A 22,576-nucleotide genomic window follows, 5' to 3' on the forward strand; every position below is an offset into this window, starting at 1 on the left:
TCACTTATTCTTGGTTTAATTACAGGGCTGACAAGTAAACACCAACACAAGGGAAGAAAAAAAATCCAGTATTTTGGGGAGCTCAAGGTGCAAGCTAATGCTTTGCGGTGGAGTCTCGGGGATAGAATTCTGCCAAGGTGCTCTGGGGGATTCTCTTCAGCATCTCCTTGGGGAAAATACGTAGCAGCTGCCATCCAATGTCCAGAGTTTCATAAACAGTGCGGTTTTCATAGGGGCCTGAAACAATAACCGACAGCAGGGTCACACACTGAAATCTAGACAATGCCTTTGAAACAGCAACAGTGTCCCCAATCATCTGAAGGACAATACCTACCCTGAGCAATGAAGTTCCTCTCAAACTTCTGCAGAAATTCAAGGTAGAGAAGATCGTCGGAAGTAAGTGCTTCTTCTCCTACCACAGCCTTCATGGCTTGGACATCCTTCCCAATGGCGTAGCAGGCATACTAGACAAAAAAAACAAGGACTCTTATGGAACTAAAAGGACTGCGACATTTATTAAGGAATATGTTTCCATGGGCTATCACAAGCAATATGAGCTTCATAGGAATTTTGTGATTATTTCTAACATTAAAGGCAATTAGACATACTTGGGCTTTACTGGGATCCTACTTCTGGACAGTTTGGTTTTTTAAATTATTTTTATTAAAGATTTTTTCCATAAGTAAAAAACAAATCTAATAAAGAAAACAAAGAAGGAAAGAGAAAAAAAGAAAGGAAAAAGATAGTAAAGTGCAAAGAAAAAAGGAAAAACAAAAAAGAGAAATAACTAAAGACACCAAAGTAGATGACTTCTGTCCTTCTTTTCAAAAGATATTAACAAACCCATCATCTTCCCTCCCTCTTAACTATTCCAGAAATCCCTTCAGCCCCTTATTTGTCCCGTTTTCAATCATTAAATCCACAAATCATCATTTCACTTTTTTCTTCTTTCAGCAAAAAAGTCCACATAAGGTTTCCATTAAAAATTCACTTATAGTTTTCTCCCTGCCCAAACAGGTCAGTTTTGCCATTTCTACCAGATCTGACATTTTCACGATCCATTCCTCCACTGGGGGAATCTCAGTAGCCTTCCGTGTTTATGCATATAATAATCTTGCTGCTGCTACCATATACAAAATCAAGCTTCAACCATGACTCTTTTCTAATTCACTATCCATAAGTCCCAATAAAAAAAAAAAAATCTGGTTTCTTTGCAATATTAATCTTTTAGGATTTTTTGTATCATTGTATGTGTTTTTATCCAATATTTCTTGTTTTTTTTCACAAGTTCGCCACATGTGGTAAAATGTCCCTTCATGTTTTTCACATGTCCAAAATTGACTGGTGGTATCTTTAGACATTTTTTATAGGTTCTCTGGTGTCATGTACCAACGATACATCATTTTATTAAGTTTTTCTCTTAAATTACAACACAATGTAAATTTTATCCCATGTACCCACACTCTTTCCCATGCATTCATCTGTATATTATAACCAAAATTGGTAGCCCATTTTATCATATAATCCTAGAAACTGACAGTTTAGAATAACCCTTATTTAAAGATGGCAGGAAAAAAACTTTTTCTGGAAAACATTGACTGAAAATGCAATGGTCGCTTTTTTATCAACTAATTATTAGTGGCACTTTTAAAATTGAGAAAGATTAGAAATGGAATATAGTTTACCAAAATAGTCAAATGGCAGCCTATAAAGTATTTGTTTGGTAGCAGCCTTTGAAACTCTGTTTTCTTTGAATATATTGAGAAGTCTTTTGTGGAAGCTAAACCAGCAACCCAATATTATCAACAACTGAAAAGTTTACCAGAATAAATTTAGATAATGCCCCAGAAATTTGGAAGAGGAATATCTTATATTTAAAAAATCAATGCTCTCTGTTTTTAAAAAATGTCAAGCGAGTTAAGTCCATACACCTGGAGGTTGCAAAGGCTGTGCAATGCTGTCTTGACACAACTTGTGAACCAGACAAAAACTTTTTAATGCAAGAAAATGGAGGAGCTATACACCTCAGTTAGCAATTCCACTTACCAGCTGGTTTGAAACTTCAGCATGATCCTTTCTGGTCATTCCCTCACCAATAGCAGATTTCATCAATCGAGACAAAGAGGGAAGTACATTGATGGGTGGGTAAATCTGGAAGAAGAACCAAGTTTTAATGACAGCTCTGAAAAATGTGGAAGTACAACTTCCAGGGAAGAAATGGCAGACTGAAGACACTGTGGCAGAATGAAGGGCTGACAAGTAGACTGGTTCTTCAATAATTCCTCTCCGGACAAGGAGAGGACTTGAGACAGCTGCTCCCTGTGAGGAGACTGCTACACAGCAGTCTCTGGCAGGTTTAATGCTCTGGGAGACGAGGGAATAGCCATCTTGCTCAAACCACGGATGGTGCCTTTAAAAGGTCACTGGGTTAGCATACTTCCTTTTCTAATCACTTTCAGAAATTGCTTGTTAACTGTTTTTCCGCTATTAGGGACCTTTGGATCGACAAGTTTACAGCACTGGGTGAGTTTCCTTCAATCCTTAGTGAAAGAAGTTTTAACTACAAGTTTAAAAACTTAAAAAAATGTGTGTGTGGGGGGAATAAACAGCAAAAGGGTGATTAAAACTTTGATTTTAGAAAGTTACAAATGGCTGAAGGGTCCAGATGGATTTGAAATAAGATTTTGGAATTAATTATAAAGAATCCTTCTCATGGGAAAATGCTTTTGTTTTGAATTCTTAAAAAAAAGATAAGACTTTAAAAATTGGACACTAGAGGGAACTAAAGATTATAATTAAAGGAGAACAACACTCAAACTCAATTTACAATTACAAAATGAAGCAAAATATTTTAACACTGGACATATTGAAGGATATTTTTGAACAATGAACCCAGAAGTTAATGTTAATAGTGTCTGCCTCTACAAATATACTGTGTTTAAAAGATGTTATGGAAGAAGAAGAAGCTTTACCTGACAACCTGATTTGAAAGTGGATTTTAAAATGACAGGCTACAAGAATGACATGGAAAAAGATGTTACACTGGACAGAAACCAGCTCATGTCTTAATAATTGAAAGTGATATACAAATAATAAACCAAAAGTGTGACCTGGATAATTTTCTTATATTGGATTTACAAAAGAGGCTTGTTAAAGTTTTGAAGACTTTTGTGAAAAAGACAAAGAATTTTTTTTTAAAAAAAATCAAGTTCTACAACATTATTTGATGGGACTAAACATCAAGATTGTTAGAAATAAAAGGAAGGAATATAAAGTTGGCTTATTTGCTGAAGGTTAAAATAGATATATTGTTATCTCTGGTAACCCTTAATGGACTTTTGCTGATATCAGGATGGAAATGACAAGGCTTGATGGATTTGTTCATAGGTAAGAGATGGGATATGGGAAGAAGAGATCATTTGTTGTATTTTAAGAGAAGGTGATAAGTTAGTAAAATTGTTTATACTTGTGATGAAGGGGGAAGTTACTTTTTATATATTTCTTTTCTTTTTCTTTACTATATTCTTATTTTTTCTTTCTTTTCTATTTCTCTCTTTTTCCTCTTTTTCTTTCTTTTCTGCACCTTCTATTTTTCTTTTATATATTGTTTACTTTGTATTAGTTTTTACTGTTGCAATTGTAATCCTTAATAAAATTACTATAAAAAGAATGAAAATTTGAAAGTGCAAGAGGAACAGTTAGGACTGTTGTTGCATTACAAGATTGAACCTTTGGATTTAAGAAAAAAATGGATGGAGACTGAAAGCCAAGACACTGAGTTTGGAACTAGATTTAATAATGCCTAGAACATATTCACTAAAATCCAGGATTTTACGAACTTCATCAGGTCTGTTTGAAGCATGACTGAGTCTGGGATCAACCCACAGTTCAGAGGCACTGGCTCGACTGATATTTCCCTTGCATTTCTCTGTATGATTCTAATGTTGTTGCTGCTATCTTTAAAAAGGGATGGCCTCTGAAATTAGGCATTTCTTTCAAGCATTTCTGATCTGACTGCACACAGCTAACACTGCTGAGTCAAATAGCAAATAGTTGTCCTTTTTTGACAGGATTAAGAAACCAGTGACTTCACGTATGACAGGCACAAAGGAGTATCTTAGAACATGAAAATACTAACCTGTCGGTTGTGCAGCTGTCTGTCTACATAGATTTGACCTTCGGTAATGTATCCCGTCAAATCAGGAATAGGATGTGTTATGTCTGCAAGAGAAGTTGCATTAAAGCTTTCCAGTTTCTGTGCAAAATACATTACCAATTGCTGATCTGTTTTATATACATCACGTTAAGCCACAAGATGGCTGGTATGATTTATAGCTTAGTGTGTTGTATGAACCCGGCCATTAGGGTTTATTTACGGCTGAGCACAAACTATAAATTGAGCCACTGTGACATACTTGCCCGACCAGAAGGAACAGAAAGGAGATCCAAAAAGGAAGGTCTATTAGCGAAAGAGACTGCAGGAGGAAGGAAGAGCCACCAGATGCTGGAGAATAACCCTTCCACTTGTCTCCTGGAGTTACAAAATACAGCTGCCCAGATGCTGATGGCAGCAGTGTCTGAATTGTTGTGAAATGGTTTGCCCATCAGGCTTAGTGCATTTAATCTTAGCCTGCAGGGTGAGGTATGTAGCAGCAGACGCACAAGATGAGAGAAGTTCCAAGACTGAAAATAAGCCTGAAAGAGAACTCACCATCATTGGGCATCGTAAGAATGGGAATCTGTGTGATGGACCCACTCCTGCCTTCTACTCGTCCAGCTCGTTCATAGATTGTGGCCAAATCTGTGTACATGTAACCAGGAAAACCACGCCGGCCTGGGACTTCTTCTCTGGCAGCTGAGACCTTTGGGGAATGAAGGTAAACAAAAGAATATTAGCAAAGGTTGGAATAACCAGCAGAAGCAAGAAAATAAAAAGGGGTTTTCAATCTCCTGCCCCCAAAATTACCCTTTTCTGATGCAGCTTTTGGGACTGCTGAGCAGAGGAACACTGGAAAGTTAGTTTCCATCCCTCTGCTCTGTCAAATTTAAGACCGTTGCCACCTCCTTAGCATAACGACATATTTTCCTGAACCCATAGGGTGCAGCTGATTGATGTGCCAAAGGTGTTCATGCCCGCTGTGTAACTGAATACTGTGCACTTCTACTAAATGCCCTTTTGAATTCTTTCATAGTATCTATGAAAGACAGAAATGCAGGCATGTCAGAACATTCTGTAGTAATTCTTATTCTCAGAAAGTCATAACTTACAGATTCTTAATTATTTCTGAGCAAATGCCTCACAAGTTATTAGAAAGTTTAAACCAGGGGAAATATTTGGCTACACATTAAACACTCATCTGATCAATAGACTAAATATGTACCTCTCTCAGAGCTTCTGCGTAGGAACTCATATCTGTCAGAATGACCAATACATGCTTCTCACACTGATAGGCCAAGAACTCTGCTGTGGTCAACGCAAGACGAGGAGTGATTATCCGCTCAATGCTGGAAAAGAACAATGAGCTCTGTTAACCCAGTTACGCCAAAGTGAAGGTCTTGCTTCCAAAAAAGGACAGTTAAAAAAAAATGGCCTAAAGCAAGATTCAAAAGCCACTGGGAGTAATTAAGGGTTACCCTAGGAGACAAAGAATGCATATTCCTCCATAGCCTCCTTAAGGGAGACTGCCTGAACCTAATGAGAGGAGAATGTGCATCCTCTGCCCCAAGGAGTTCACTCCTCTTTCAGACACCACTAGATGCTTATATGTTCCATGAAGGCATACGCAAATAAGTCAAGGGGCAGACTTCCAGGAAATACGATTAATATCCAAGATGAAATCCAAAAATGAAGAACCCAATCCATGTGTTAAATTTTAACAGGTATATTCCATTCAAGTCTTACACTGATGCTTAAAGTGGAAAATGTGGGCAGAAAAGGAAGGCTGTTCTAACATCCTACAGTAGAGCAACCAGGTAAGAGTAGAGACCGATACCCTGCCACCCAATGAATTTGAGTTAGATTTTTTTGAGAGTGTCATCAAGCCATTAATTGCAAACCCTACAAGATTCCACAATGCATATACTCAGATATGGTGGCTGGCCATCAATGTAGAAAAGAGGCTGGACAAACTCATGAACTATCAGGATGTCAACAATTAACGGTCTTGATGGTTATTCACTTTTAAAATACTGGCTGCGGGATAACAATTAATGAAAGAGAGCTATCACTGCCATGTTCATACTATGAGCTTCCTGAATACATCTGGGTGGCCACTGTACGTCACTGACGGCCCATGGCCTGATTCAGCTGGGAATGTCTCATTTTCTAAAACACCTCTTCAGTGGAATCTTTCAAGACCAAAAGGCACAGGGAATGCTGTTGCTAATAGGCAGAAACTCTTCGGTCCCAAATTTCACACATGTTGCCAAAGAGTCAGCCCATTTCCAAGCTTGTGCTGGTCAACAAGTAACTGGGCAGGATGCTCCTTGTTAAATGTGCTTTCTGGGATTCCTTTCCAATGTCAAATCTCAGTGCCTCACGCAGGATTGAATTTTAAGCAAGAACTATTTTGCTTTTTGTTTTAGCTACATTCAAATGCCTCAAATCTTTTCCTGCCATTTTACCTCAGAAATCTGACACATAGAGAAGCCATTGTTTCCTAAGATGATGCTCAAAACTACTTCTAAATTTATTTCCAATGACTTCTGGAAACCAGCTTGTTCGGTGGATTAGAAAAATATCAAATAAACTACAAGAATCAGAGGTGAGATTCATGTTTCACGGTTTCCTATATTTTCACTGATAATGGCAAAGTGTATCCACTTACGTTGGATCATTAGCCAAGTTCAAGAACAGGCACACGTTGTCCATGGATCCATTTTCTTCAAAGTCGGACTTGAAAAATCGGGCTGTTTCCATGTTCACCTGGAGTAAAGCAAAGAGATGAAGTCAACCAGTTCAAATCCAACTTGCAGGAAAGACAACATCACTGTATATTTTAGAGGTGCCTACTACTTCTCTGTAAGTTTTTCTTCCAGACTAAACATGAGCTGAGCTCCTTTGGTGCAGATGAGTAAGAGATACATTGCCTAGTCAACTGTACACGACTTTGGGGATTCACATTACATGTGTTAGCACACAGATAAGCTGACTATGTAACCTGCTTTATTGACCCTGCTATGAGGTAAGATGCAGATCTACTGAAGTAATTAGCAGACATCATTCTTTGGGTCAGGAGATGCAGCTTGTTCCCTGTATGTATGTATTATCTGATTTATATAGCTGCCCATCTCACATACATGACTCTAGGTGGCTCACAATAAAATACATAAAATACGCAATATAAAAAATGAAAATAAAACATATAGCAGCAAGGCATCATCCAACCAATTATCCACGCAGGCAGGAGATGGGCTCTGTCACATGCCCAGGGCCCTAGGCTTGGGCACAAAGCAAGTTTTTAAGGCCTTACCAAAGGCCAACAGGGACAGGGGAAAGTAGATGGAGAGATAGTGGTGATGTCACTGGAAGGGACAGGGGAAATTTTTTCAGTGCTTTCTTCTTTTTAAGGGTTGGAATGAGAAGACCCTGGGTGGCAAGTGGTTTCCACTTCTACCGTTCAACTCCTTCCCAACCCAGTAGAGACAACAATGGCCAGATTTCAGCTGCATAATTTCAGCTGTGGGGGGGATTAAGATTGAAAATGGGGATGCACTACTTCCCAAAGGCCTCCAGGGACCATTTCCACCCTGATTATCTTTTCTAGCAAAAAAGAAAAATGTTGCCAAATGTTGGCTGCGCAGTCTTAGAGTAGTGGGAAGACAAGTTGTTCTCCCATGGTGGTTCTAGGCAATGAAGGAGACTACCATTTTGCATGCATTTAGCTACTTACTCCCATCGCAGCAAATACAATGGCGAAGTTCTCAGCGCTGTAGTCCACCACGTCTTTGGATTTCTTCACTAAGCCTGCCTGACGACAGATCTGAGCTGCTATCTGGGGAAAAAAATGGCAACGGATGTCTTCAGTGTAATAAAGCATTGATTTTTAGGAAGAACATAGGTGGTAAGAGAAGGATATCCAAGTGTCATTTAGGAGGATAAGAAAAGCCACACTGCTTTCATATTTGGTTTGGTTATGCCTAATAGAGAATGAAGAGTATTCAATCAGATATGTGGCCAGATAAATTATCTACCTATCCAATCTATGTGTAACGATGTTCTAGGGGGAAAAAACTGGATTATAAAGCAAAAACTCATTCCATCAAAACATCAGTAGACTGAGAAATGCTTGAAGATCACTGGAAGCCATATCTCTGGAGACCAGAGATCTGAATCTCAGGCCCTTCAGAACTTCTGCAAATGGAGATGAGGTGGCTGTAAAAAGATGCTTCTCATTGTGGACTACATTCTGTGGAGAGGTTTAGCATTTACTTTAAATGCCTCTCCACATCCACAAGTAGAAATACATGGATTTCCAAAGTCTTTTAAACAAAATATAATGGGTTTTAGCTTTCAATATGATTTTAGCTTAATGCTGTGATTTGTCTTAATTTTGGGATTTATTAAGCAGTTTTATTTTTAATCTTGTTTTTATTTTTGAGCTCCATGAAGGACTTGCTAGAGAGTGGCCTATATTTTCTTTCCTTCTTGACCTTTTCAGGAATTCAAACATTCAGTTATTTCAGGGTGGAGGAAGTGAGTGGGCAATGGTTTTTCCTAGTCACAGTGAATGATACCTAAATATGCAGGACCTTTTTCATAAATCAAAATGAGTTTCAGTCCTGCCTCTAGTCTCTCAACTCATGTCTATACAAAAATCCTAACTCCAGTATTTTATCCTGAGACCAATGAAGGTTAGCAAGAACATAAAAGCTTGTGAGAAGGAGCAAGAACTGTGATTTTCTCTAAAAATATTAACCAGATTCAAAGATACAATTTAACATAGTACTGTATATTGGGGAAGGCAATCTGGTGCCTTCTAAATGAGTTTTCACTCCCATCATCTGGTCAACATGGCTAACAGCAAGGGACTGTGGCAAGGATAGAACAAAGTATCTGGAAAGCTCCAGGCTATCTACTCCTACTATTATATTGCAAATATTCTTCCCACTGAATATGTTATTAATATACTTTTTATCCTGTGAGTTCGGAGCAAAGCTGGGCGATTATAAAAGCCAACGATTATCTACTCCATAAAATGATATTCAAACACCTACCTCGTTATGTGGCAATCCAGCAGCAGAGAAAATGGGAATCTTCTGGCCTCTGGCAATACTGTTCATACCGTCGATAGCAGAAATGCCAGTCTGAATCATTTCTTCTGGGTAGATTCGACACTGAGGATTGATAGGTTGACCTGTTTCATTTTGATGGGAAAAGCAACCCGTTTTAGCCTGCATTTTCCAAGGAGGTATGGCCAGTATTTTCCACAAAGAATACTACAATTCAACATAACAGTGTTACAATTCAAGCAATTTGGTCATTTAAGAAAGTGAATATTTCTGAATTGTTTTTATACCTAGCGAAGTCTTTTGTGAGTCAATACCCAACAGCTAGCTTTGAAAGTATCACTATCTCTAGAGGCTGTCAATTAAGAAGGAATCAGCCTTTTTAAACCTGTTTTAAATTTCCTAGCCAGAGAACTGAACATTTTTGTGATAACAATCAGTAATTAACATTATAAGAACTGGACATTTCTTGGACGAGGTCTTCAGGGAACCAGAATTGGGTTTTCTCTATGTAGTCATTTACTTAATAAAAATGCAGCATGGCCTCTATTTGAATTTGTTTTCAAAGGTATGTTCAAACATGGCTTTTTCAGAAGGAATTACTGACAGGACCTTAATATTATCTGAAACCAGTTAAATGTTCTAATGTGTTGCTTCAAGGCTATTTTCTTTTGTTGTTAGGTTTTTATAGATAATTCAAAATTGGATTTTTCTACCATTGGCTTAGAGTATTCTTTAGAACATAATGGAAAATCAACACAGTAAAATGTCAAACTGCTAGTACCCATTTTGAATAAAGATGGTTTAAGAAGGATTATCCTACTTTTTCTGCCTAATGTCAACCTTTGAAAAGAGGCGACGTAAAAAGTCCGTTGATCTTCTAGTTTGTATAGGCTCTCTGTAGGGATGTGCAAATGAGCCAAGACCTGATTTTAATTTGTGATATGATGTGGATTTCACACACCCATTGTTGAATTGATGTGAACATTCGGATGAAGGAAAAGTGCATTTGTGCATGCACAGAGAGCCACTGAATCTTCAAATCAACATTAAGGTATGTGATGAGGGTGCATCAATTTGATCAGAACAGGCGTTTCGATCCCATTTCATTTGACTCCATATTTGCAACTGATCATTCGTACAATACTGCTTCACAGAGCTGTTGCTTTATTATACTAGCCTACTCCTTTCATACACAGAGCTGCAAACCCACTTCCTGTTGAACATTAATCTAAATGTTATATTAAGCATTGTAAACATACCCATGATATCAAGGTAGTCTTCAGCCAAGACTGCAGGACCTCTGTCTATGGGTTTCCCTGATCCATTAAACACACGCCCTACAACGATGAGAACAAGAGAGAGAGACATATTTACAAAACTGCATAGGAAAGAGATATCAGGGACAAGTCATATATGAAGTTTTCCATCCAATAAACAAAATCTGGTACTACCAAGCATATCTTCAGACACCGGGGTTCGAAGGATATCCCCAGTGAATTCACAAGATGTTCTCTTAGCATCGATTCCTGAAGTTCCTTCAAACACCTAGAAAAGGGAAATATTTTATTATTTCATATTTTTATTTTAATTGGGAGTTGAGGTTTTTATTGCAGCAACTAGACAGATAATTATATGCATTGGGATTCACATTAACCAAAGCTAAGTGACAAACTTATCATTTATTTATATTTATTATCATCTCCTCATATAGTTAGATTTAACCAATCTAAACTTCCCCAGCATTTTAGAAAATAGCAGTTAACCAGATTTAGAACTGTAAAAGCAAGCATGAACTTAAGTGACAACACTCAGTAGAGCAAGAAAAAAAAAGAGAATATGCAGTTTGGAATGGGAAAAAGGAGTGCTACATATTTGAGTGTCTCACGAAATGTGAAAAGTTTGATAGTTTTATCAACATCAAAGATGTGCAAAAGTAGTAGAACTATAGATAGATAAAGGAAACTGCCCTAGGACAGAATATTAATTTTGCTGCAATATTAAATATAAGGGCATTAATATGAGACAGTAGCATTATCCATTCGCATCAGTGGCTTCCTAGCAAACATTTAAACAGATTCAAGATAGTTATGCTAGTTCCTTATTTTAGGCCAGTATTTCTCAACCTTAGCAACTTTAAGATGCGTGGACTTCACTTCCTAGAATTCCCCAGCCAGCTATTGTTGCCAAGGTTGAGAAACACTGTTTTAGGTTCTAGTTTCAACAGCTCAAAAACTTAGTGTTAATTTAATGCCACATGGATATTTTGATGTGAAACCAATTCCACACCTGACAGGAAAGAAAATTACATTAAGCTTTCATGGAACAAAAGTTTGAAGAACAAGTACAAAATATTGTAGGAACAGAAACTGAATGTACTTCTTTTTCATGGAAGGCATGGAAACATATGGTTTCTGAAATATTACATCTCAGCTTAAAAAGCTCAATGTAAACTCCTACGTAATAAAGATGTCAGACCCTAGAATGATACAACAAGTAAGAGTAAAAGGATGTATCCTACTACAGCAGATGGTTTAATTTTATTGCAAAATTTGAAAACTACTGGGAAGCAATACTGGGTACCCTTTCAGAAATAACCCTTACCTGAACTACAGCTTTGGATCCACTGACTTCTAGGACCTGTCCACTTCTCTTTGTTCCATCAGGTAATGTCAAATGCACAATCTCTGCATACCTGGGAAACTAAATGACAAGAATAACAGTTAACTAGGCCAAGAGATTTTTGTTAAGAGGAGAGATACTAAATTAAAGCACAGAATATCAAGACTGATCTAATTTGTTTCTTTCAGTTTAAAGGTTAAACTACAATCTGAAAAAACTTAGGGGAACACTGAACATGGGAACACTGAATTATTGGACATAATGATTTTTTCATTATGGTTTTTCCCCAATACCATTTTTACAAGCATTCAGTGTGAAACTCTGACAGCCATCTGGCATTGAAAATTTACTATACCATTTTATGGCTAAGGGAAAAAATTATCTAGTTGTCTCACCTCAGAAAAAAGCTGGCATCTATACAGTAGCTTCCCCAATCTGATGTTCCTAAAATGTGTTGGATTACAAATCCCATCACCCCCAGCCCACACTAGATATGCCTGAGGTGCTGTTGCTAGTCCAACATCAGAGGAAAGATGCAAGAATGAGAAAGGCTGGTCTAATGTTTTCATGTCTGAAATACCACAGTGTAACTGGAAATCCCAGCCAGAGGTTATATATTGACAATGCTTTTATATTTGATGGGGATGTTCAAATGCCCCTGTAAATAAACCCATAAGTCAGTCTACAAATGTTATTCTGCGGTAAAGGATGGGATGAGATTTGCATGTCCACACTGAACATGTTGAGTGGGGCTTTCCTTGTCCAAAAGGGTGGTGTGTTCAAAGAGTCTATGAATTGGCTTGCATGTTATTTTCATTACCAACTAAGCTAGCACTTAAATTAACAATCGCAAAATAGACATACAAATATGAGATACTTGCTATAATTAAAGAAAAAATAGGAAACCGTAGTTCAAAGCAAGTGTCTTTTTACTTGCACACCCATCAAACACTAAATTTACCTTCACTTGATCCAAGATTACTAGCGGCCCATTAACTCCAGATACTGTTTTATATGCTGAAAAGCAAAAATGAAGAAAGTATGTTTAAATAATCTAATATACTTTTAGTCAAAACATACACTTACTCAAATTTACTAAGTAATAATGCAGGATACGTAGCCATATCAAAAACACTCTTGTGCTATGCTTGATAGATCATCTCTGGAAAAGAGATCACAACTATCTGGGTCATATGTTAGGTACAGAAAAGCAGCATATTCTGGAGTGCCAATTGTTGTGAGATGGCTAAAGTACTCTAGATTTTTTATTTCACTACTTCTTTGCCTCTGGCCCCCCAAAATGTAAAACCATCATATAAACAGACTATCAACCTGCTATGCAACTCTGAAGTTGCTGACAATTAATTCAAAGTATGAGTATTATTGTCAGGACTGGAGTTACCTAAATTATACTTTCAGAGACTAGTCTTTATTATAATGAACTATATAGCACAACTTTTATTTAAACTACAGAAAGACTGAAAAAAACACCTGAAGACCATGATCCTAAAATACAGAACCACCACTCCCAGAATTCAAGGGCACCACATTCATGAACAAGGCTGCAGGCGCTGTATCATATTAACACTAGGACAAACAACATTATTTTCAAAAAATCATGTACTGTATCCCATTGTGGAAGATCAATACAGGCCTTGTTTATTTCACACTTTGCTGCAATGCCAGAAAAAAAGAAATCACTCCAAGTTCAAAAGGTGCAGATCCTTAATCTTTAGAATAAAATTTCTGGCATAAGGAATTAAGTCAGAAACTCCAATCTTCTCAGAGCATGCTAAGGCTCCGTGTCAGAATTTCATTAAATGAATAGCTGGGAAATGTAATACCCATTTGCATTGGCACAAGTTATCTGCACCCTCTTGAGTGCTTGATAGTAGGAAAGCAATCAGACGCAGACACTTGACATCCCAACGTTTCTTACTCCTGGGCTAAGGAGATCTGAACTATCCTCAGTTAAACAGACCCACTCATTTTTGGAGGATGTCCTACCATTCCATTTTGCTCCTTATTCATGATCTGAACACCGGCAAGGATCAACTAGACTGAGTCAATTTATGCATTTTATACTTAGTAAGAAAATGTGCTATACAGCACTATCTCTGCCACCATCAGTTCCTAGAAAGGAGCAGAAAAAAGGAGAATAATCCCACACAAACTCAAGTTTGGTTCACATATTGCTCTAAACTAGCAGTTCTTAGTGTGGTCTGGGGACCCCTGGGGGTCCCCAAGATCCTTTCAGGGGGTTTGTGAAGTCAAATAAATATTTTAACATTTCTCCATTTTAATTTCTAATACAGTACATACTGATAGATATAAGCCACATAAACCAAAGCTCTTTGGGGTCCTCAAACATTTTTAAGAATGTAAAGGGATCCTGAGACCAAAATGTTTGAGAACTGCTACTCTAAACTATCAGATGATGGGTCTTGTTTTGTTTCTGTATTAGTGTTTCATTACTATTATTATTAATTAAATTCGTATGTGCAAAACTAGCCATTGTGGTATTATAATAATAATAATAATAATAATAATAATAATAATGTATTAAATGTGTATGCCACCCGACTGTCAATGACTCTGTATAGCTCATAGCAAGGGAATTACAATAAAATCAATAAAACATAAAAAAAATAAAAGATAAAAATAAATATTGTTTATTAATTTGCAGAATATGTGAATCCGGTCAACTGTGGTTTATTCAACAAGCCATGTGGTTTATTAAGGAAGCCATAACTTAATACCCAGTATGAACTTGATTACTGTATCCTTTGCCTGGCTCAATGCTCCTGGCAAAGACAGTTTCTCCCACACCTCTTCCTCCTGCAACACGAGATTTTTTATTGGGCACTTAGTTCTTTAACCTTTGGAGTAAACAATCCATTTGTACCTTATAAAGCAGAGTGCTATACCAGCTTCTCCTGAATGGGTCCAGAAAAATTGGGTGGAATGTGCACAAAATCCTGGATTCTCAGGGGTTCATAATACTAGAGCATCTCTCTCATTCCCCCTTTAAAAAAAAAGCTTAGAAACTAGGAAACAAGTTTCATTCATTAGATGATAACTCTTAGCTTCCCTTCTTGTTTACCAGAAGATGGAAGTGGAAGGTAGGAATGCTTTCTCTCCATCTTGTCTGTGAGAACCTACAGGAGATTAAAATATGCATGGCCTAATTATTTGTACCGTAATGCAGTATTTCTCAACCTTGGTGACTTTAAAATATGTGGACCAACTCCCAGAATTCCCCAGCCAGCATGCTGGCTGGGGAATTCTGGGAGTTGAAATCCACATATCTTAAAGTCACCAAGGTTGAGAGACACTGTTGTAATGTATACAGCATGAAGTTGTCTTCTAATATTTGCCTGATCAGAAATATTATAACCTGGTTCTTATATCATGCTAAACCAAGGTTTATCAAAGAAGTTACAATTACATGGGCCTGCATAACACGCTACATCTTAGATCAGGGTTTAAAAATTCACAGCAAGCCTAAGCCATGATTTGTTTAATATGCCATAAGACCTCTATACATCATGCTGAATCGAAATAGAGTCAACTCCCTCCAATCCTGCCTTTTGTGATTGTCATTTAATGGACCTCAGATGCAGGTCCCCCACACTCCAGAACTCCCTTCTGACAGAGATTCAGTCAGCTGTGTCCCTTTCCTTAACAGGAAAGCTGTTAAGTCCCACTTGTTCCATCTAGCATAGGGATGCTGTGATTGGTAGCAGGGGTTGTGAGGATACATCTCCTGCTGGCTATATTTTTATCCTGATTGGTCCTCTTATGTATTTTTGTGCCATCATCTTCTTTTGCACCAGTGTTTTTTATTTTATGAGATAGTTAGCCACCTAGAGCCTTCTATGAAAAATAAATAAATAAAACCAAGAAGCTGCATTATGGCTTAACTTTCAGTGGAAACCCAATCACAGCCTTAAGAATTACCTCCACCAACCATACACCTTGTCTTAATATATACCCACTCATTTTGTAAATAAATAAAATTCTGCTGAAGCAGTGCTCCATGTCCCCCATTGTCAAGATGGGTATAAGGAATACAACTATCTCTGTGACACCCAAAGGCTCACAGATGCCACCAAAAGGTGTGCAGGAATTATTTTACAATAATTTATTCAGAAAGGAGAGTTCAAGACACTGTATAATGAGTAAAGGATGGGGGAAGAAGTAAAAAGAGCTTGCACAAAGCAATAAGGGTCCTTTATCATTAACCTTCCCAACAGTCAGCAAAAGCTTCAATTTAATCCCACATGACTGTGAAAAGAGAAGCACTTCAAAGAGCAAAAGGGCTTTATCAGGCTCACAAGGCAAGAGAGTAATCATTAATCATTGTCCCTGGAAAAATAAGGAAGGGATGAACAAACCAGATTATTTCTGGAACAGAAGAACTGAGTAATAAGACTAGGGCTGCATCCAATCCACAATTACCTGGAAGTAAATCTCATTAAATATAGTGATACTTCCAAATAAATACACCAAAGGGATTGTCCTGTCAGGATCACACCTAAGCACAAATTTTCATGGAATCCAACAAGACTCATGCCCGATTAAATATTCCGTAGACAAGAGATCAGCTACTTCTCAATGGCTTCCATAGATATAGCCATGTTAGAAGTCTGCTACAGTTGCTATTACTGTTTACAACCCAGATGAGGGAAAGAATAAATCTGTTCTTCTTTAGTCACCCCACTTTGTCTCTGTGATAGACTAAACCAAGGTGGCCTCTAGACATTTTGGCCAAAAATTCCCATCAGCATGGTCATTGGGAACTACTCATTCTGGTCTCAGGAAAGGTAAACCCAAGTTCTTATTAATCCAAAATGTCTCACAAGGTCAACTATAGCATCATTTTATTATGCTTCATATAACATGGCATATTTGGTTGTTGGCTTAATATAATGTGTGAATCCAGCCATACTTTTAATGGTACCTAGTATTAAAACATTATTTTACATAAGTAAAATTTATCATCATTTATTTGTGTTGGGGATATGAAGTTGTCCAAAACCTAACTGGAAGAACAGCTATCTGGGTCTGTTTATAGTAAACATGACAGCATGTTAGCTGTGTTGTGTCAACACAGTGATATTTACACTGCTGGTGAAGATGTAACAAAGTTTGTAGGCATATAGTAAAGCGTTTCTTACAATTTCACCATTCAATTATCTTGATAATACTTGAACTTTAAATTAAAACAGTGTTAAATTGTATATCTTTTTAAACAATTGATCCAGGTTTTTTTCAATAGTTTTTAATAACCTTAAATATTTTAACATTCTATACATTCTACTGCTATTCAGAGGATATGTGTGGTGGAACAGATATCTACAAAGTGTGTGTGTTTCATCACAACAGGAGAGCAAACAACCAGATTTTTTCCTTCCTTTTGTACCATATCTGGGTGTTGAATTATGTCCCCAGCAGCTATTGCACAACCACAAAATATTTCTGCTAAAATCTTGCCAAGGTGAAAATCCCAGTCTTTCAGAAGTCCCTCAAAAGGTAACATCTGGAATGGCATTTGGAAGCAATCTTTTTTAAATTTATTATCTTTGTAACAGTAAAGTTACTGCTACTTTTCAGCTCATCATAATATTTACAACATAAACACAGTCTTATATGTGTTATCACGGATAACATATTTCCTTGCAACTGCAGGAAAAAATGTACAAATTTAAGAATTGCAGCCATGAACATCCTATGTTTTCTCCAACCCCCAAAATAAGAGTTCCAAGTTAGTTAAAATGTGACTTTCCAGTCCAGTTCTGTATAACTATGAATCTCATGATTAACGTCTGAACGTTTTATTCACTTCTCCCCCTTTTTTGGGCAAAGGGTTTACTTCCTGTCACTCTCCAGACAATCTCATTTCCTTACTGTGTGTTTGCCCATATATAAATCCAGATAGCTGGTTCCCAGCCTGTAATAAAGACCCTCTGCTGCTAAGAAGGCAACAACCAGCACAGAAGACAAGCCCCAATCCATGTGGCTAATGTTGGCCAACACTTCCAGCTCTGACCAACACCGCTGGCAAATACATTGATGTTCTTTCAGCAAAGAGAATTACAGGCACATCAGATGAGTCTCAAGTATCCTATTTCAGGCTTAGTTTTCTAGCTATATCTTAGTCTGCAGTATTATTTGAGAAAGGAAGAGGATTACCTCCTGCTTGTCTGAATTTCCTCCATACCCATCAGCTGCGTCTGTTCTTGCTCTTGCCAGCTCTCTCTCTCTCTCTCTCCCCCACCCCCGAAGAGTAAGAATCATATCTAAAAGCTGTATCTCTTAACTAAAGATATCTGGATCTTGATCCTTGTGGTGTACATGGATTGGCCAGAGACAACATTTTTTGGCTGATATGCACATTTTAAATGTTGAGGGCATGGCATTTTCTGCCACAGGAGGGTCTCAAAACAAATGCAACAGTGAATAAGGGCAGCTACAAATAATGCATTTACTAGAAGGCAAAATCTTGAGGTTATTCACTGCTGCCCGTTCTAAGTCCATTAAGTTGTTCTCTACTACCTTAGCTTAACTCTTCCTTCCTTCCCAGGGGGGCACACTTGCAACTGAAGCACAGAGCTACAGCCCTGTACTCTAAAAATATAAAAATGGCTGGCATGCATTTTTGGAAATAAACAATAACTCTGGGGGCTAAAATGTGTGGCTTTGCAGCACAGCAGCTATATGTTTGTGATCTGCTTGAAGACTGGAAATATTTTTTTTAGAAAAAGTAAAAACAGGAGGGACAGGCAGCCTGATGGAGAACCCAGGATATATTCTTGAGCACAGGGACCGCAATACCTATTACTGGTATAGATTCTGGCAGGGCCATGGAGGTGCTGAAAAGACAGGATGGGAGGGCAAGTGGGCCTCTCTGCAGCTAAGGAATTATCTCTAATGAAACCTTAGTAAAATTTCACAGCTTGCTCAGCAACATCTTCTGTGTATCAGCGAAGAGAAGGGAGAAAATAGATACCAGTAAGAAAAAGGGAACTGGGAAACCTTGCCTTCCTTCAACACAATTAGATTTCTTTACCCCAGCCTGGAGATTAACTCTATAAAGGTATCTTCATGAACCAAACTAGATGTGGTTCTAAGAAACAGGCCATTCATTTCTCTGCTGTTTGACTGAATTTATCTGCTCATCCCACCTTTATATGCGTATGGGCCACTCTTCACTGCTGCAATACAGGATATCTCCATTCTGTGAATTCCACAATTGCAAAAGCTTGTTTGCTATCACATCGCCTTTGATTTACAGCAACAAAATCATCATCTGGAAAATCCCTATCCTGCTTTGAATAGCAACCAAGCTTAATTTCCCAGCGAATAACTGAGCCTGATTCATTTTACAGTTCTGATTCCGATTTAATCGCCTACATTAATTGCATACACCACCTTATGCAAGGAAGATCACCAGAGCTGAGTGGCAAGTTGCCAGAGGTGACAAAATAACCAGCCACTCAACAATCTGGAGAAGGCAGCCTTCTAGGTTTCCTCTCCTTTCTGGTCTAAAGGCAACCAGACAGTTCCAGGAGCAATACCAGGTTGAATACAACCATCAATCTCATGCAGTAATGCTAGAACTCTTCCTGAGTTAACCCTCGCTTCCATCTTTCCTCCATTTCATCTGCCAACAATATATCTACACCCCGAAGAGGAGATCTAACGTCGAGTCTCATCCCTAGAGCATTTCACCCTGGGATGTGAGAGCAAAACATCTGAGAGTGCAACAGCCATCTTGCTTCCACTGACTGCTTCACGCAAGTCTGCAGTGTGTCACATGACCTCAAGGCTTAGCCAGAATCTATTAGTCAGAAGGTTTCACAATCACTTACTCTCATTTCTCATTTTAATAGCAAACCAGCATGGTTCTACTTGAGCCTTTAAAAAAAAAGAGAGACAGAGGGAAAAAATGGGAGGGGAGAATATCATCTTCAAGGGGCAGCAATAATGTAAGAGGGGCAAGGAACATCTGCCAGTGGGAGAACGAGAATATTCCAGTGATTTCTTTCATGCACAAATCAGCAGGGAAGATAAGCTGACCAAGCAAAGAGAAAGTCTATATAAAAATGGGGGGAGGGAGAGAGGAAGGCCATAAGAAACATTGACAAAATGGTGTGAGTTATTGCCTAAGATTAAAACCAAGGAAATTACAGAGTAAGAGCATTTACCGCAAACATGTGTACTTTTAAGGGGATGGGCATGGGGTGCCACAGAGAAGCTTATCCAATCCTGCAGGAGGTGGCATTGCAACATAGCCCCCTTTGTGCCTCGTCACTCCCAAAATTATCTCTTCACCCTGGGGCTTATTTTACCGTGTAGGCAGCATCTGCCCTACCCTGGACACTCAGCTCTAGCCGAGGGAGGCTGACTTGAAAAGAAGCCATCCTGGGTTTCACCGGCCTCACTTTGAAGGAAGGGCAGCCCACAGAAACGGGCACTGCAGCGCTCTTCGTCGCCAAGCCGATTTCTGTCCAGCATCCTAGCCCAGTTGTGCCCCTTGGCTCTGACGCCAGCCTCGGAAGCACTCCCGAGAGAGGCGCCCCACGTCCTCCAGAGAAAACAGCACCTGAAAGGTCACACAGGGGCTCTTCGGACAGGATGGGGGGCCAGAAGCAGGGAAAAGGTGGCCAAAACCGGGCCTTGGCTGGCGAGTGGGCGGGCAAGGTCTGTCTTCGCTGCAGGGCTTTTGGGCTTGGAAACCCCTGGGGCAGGGCTGGCGCTCCCCTGGGGAGCAGAGGCGGAGGAGAGGAGCCCCCTTTCTGCTGCCAAGGCAAGGGGGGCTGCAAAAGGAGGGGCTGCGCCCCGGCCCTCCCCAAGAACTCCTGCGTTGCCCTCCCCCCCACCCCAGCATCCTCACAACGCACTGGGCCGAAACACCCATCATCCCCAGCCAACATGGGACTTGCAATCCAACAGGCCTAGAGGGCGCCGAGGCCGGCTGTGCTGTGCCCGGAGGATCCTTCCCTTCTGCCCTCGGGGAGAGAAGAACCCGAGCTTGCCCGAGAGCCACCGGGCGGAGGTGACCGGACCCCCCGCCTCCTTCCAGCTCCGCGAAGGGCTGAAGGGAGAGGCTCTCCCGGCACCACGGCGCCGCCGGGCCGCGGTACTCACTGAGGCGGGGCTGAGAGATGTAATCGCGGGTGACGGCGGCCGCCTGTTCCCGCGTCGCCCCTCCGCCGCTCAGCTCCGAGACGGCGCCGTTCACCATCCCCCGAATCGCCCGCATCGCCGCCATCTTGCCCCGTCTGACTGCCGCGTGACTGCGCAGGCGCTGATATAAGCGCTCCGCGTCAGCCGCCCCCTCCCCCGTCTCTCTCTCTACCGCGAACGGGACAGACCCGGAAATCGCCGGGAGGGAGGAGGGAGAGGGGCGGGGTCGAGGAGAGGAGAGGAGCTGGCCAGCGTGCTGAGGGGCGGGGCCGGGAGAGCGCGAGGAGGCGCGCCGGCAAAGGCAGGGCACGGCGCCGAGCGGGCAGAGTGCCCCTGAGCGTGCGCAGAGCGCAGAACAGCAGCTCCCACATCTGAAGCTGGCAGTAGAAACCATAGAAGCGAGCAGCGGCTCCTGACTGGGCCAGGGGGTTTCTTGCACATCCCAGGTGCTGCAAAGAGGGGCACGCCTTAATTGGGGATCAAGTGGCATCAGGGAGCTGGAGAGTTGGTCTTCCACCAACCTCTGGTGCTGCGAAGTGGCTGACCTTACATTCTGTTATATAAACCGATGTCATACAGGGAAAAAGGGCCTCTGAGTAGCCACAGAGGGGCTTCTCTAACACACCCACCCACGTGGCCCAGGGAAGGCAAAGCTCCTAATCTGGGTTTTGCTATCTAAAAATCGTGTCACAGAGCAGGGAGATGTGTATGAACAAGCACAAAGTGCTGCGAATCATGTACTCCTCTTTAAAGTAAAGGCAAAACATGACTCGTAAGATAGATTGAGATAGGCTTCCCCAACCTGCATTCCTCAGTGGTATCATCATGATCATCATGATCATCATTATAATCATCATCAGTTTATTCCCTACCTTTCAGGTTAGCAGCAGTCCTTTCAAGGTGGTTTACAAGCAATATAAACAGTTGCAAATGAAATACAAATAACAGGACAGAAAAGGAAATATTTTAGGATCTTTGCCATAGGAGAGTCGAGGGCAATGGCTCTGCAGGTTGGGGCAGGAACTGGGTGCGAGAGGGCCAGATGAGGAGGCTCCTGCAGCGACTGCCTGTCTCAGGATCCTTCCCACAGAGTGGTTAGTGGCAATGGGTTCCAGATACTGTACCAAAGACCGTCCTGTCTGGGGATGATGGGAGTTTAACAGAGCTAGATGGCATCGGGTTTGGGAAAGCTGTTTCGAAGAAGCAGCATAGAGCGTGTTTTTGTGGTGAGAGCTAGTGAGCAAAAGTAAACAGCCTGACGCCAAGACAAGAAACAGATGGAAATTGGGCCTAGAGAGGGCCATCCAGTCTGTTGTGTTGGTCTGGCAGGAGAAAGCAGTACCTGAGTTGGAACCTTGTTTTAAATACAAATAGGCTTCATATTTGATATACAGGAGTCACTGGAATTCTTTCATAACATCTTCATAGCTTTTCTACAATAAACCTACTTTTCTTTGCTCTTGGAAATCTCTGCTTAAAGTTTTTGGCCGGTTGAGGAAAGACTGATGTCTCCATTGCGAATGAATTCCCAGTG

General features: G+C 40.1%; 1 protein-coding gene across 1 annotated transcript; it reads right to left on the minus strand.

Moving 5' to 3' along the window:
• On the minus strand, window positions 1-21,143 carry ATP6V1B2 (ATPase H+ transporting V1 subunit B2). Its single transcript, XM_007433733.3, has 14 exons — window positions 21,004-21,143; window positions 12,812-12,867; window positions 11,833-11,931; window positions 10,683-10,776; window positions 10,491-10,568; window positions 9,217-9,356; window positions 7,893-7,994; window positions 6,828-6,925; window positions 5,382-5,505; window positions 4,712-4,862; window positions 4,139-4,221; window positions 2,047-2,151; window positions 335-464; window positions 1-237 (listed from the first exon to the last, which is right to left on the minus strand). Exons 1-14 carry the CDS (start codon window positions 21,125-21,127, stop codon window positions 95-97), a joined length of 1,527 nt encoding a protein of 508 aa, XP_007433795.2. The 5' UTR covers window positions 21,128-21,143; the 3' UTR covers window positions 1-94.
• Window positions 21,144-22,576: the final 1,433 nt, after the last annotated feature.

Source organism: Python bivittatus, unplaced genomic scaffold (assembly GCF_059951505.1).
Source record: "Python bivittatus isolate LINGU-HERP-01145 unplaced genomic scaffold, Pbiv_v1 ctg000320_np1212, whole genome shotgun sequence".
NCBI classification, from domain to species: domain Eukaryota; kingdom Metazoa; phylum Chordata; class Lepidosauria; order Squamata; family Pythonidae; genus Python; species Python bivittatus.

Coding starts and splice junctions, on each gene's coding strand:
- ATP6V1B2 (XM_007433733.3), bottom strand. CDS start 21,127: ATGGCGGCGATGCGGGCGATTCGGGGGATGGTGAACGGCGCCGTCTCG. Junction 7,995..9,216: donor CTGGATTGCCACATAACGAG/GTAGGTGTTTGA, acceptor TTTTTTCCCCAG/ATAGCAGCTCAGATCTGTCG. Junction 5,506..6,827: donor AACTTGGCTAATGATCCAAC/GTAAGTGGATAC, acceptor GTTCTTTTCCAG/CATTGAGCGGATAATCACTC.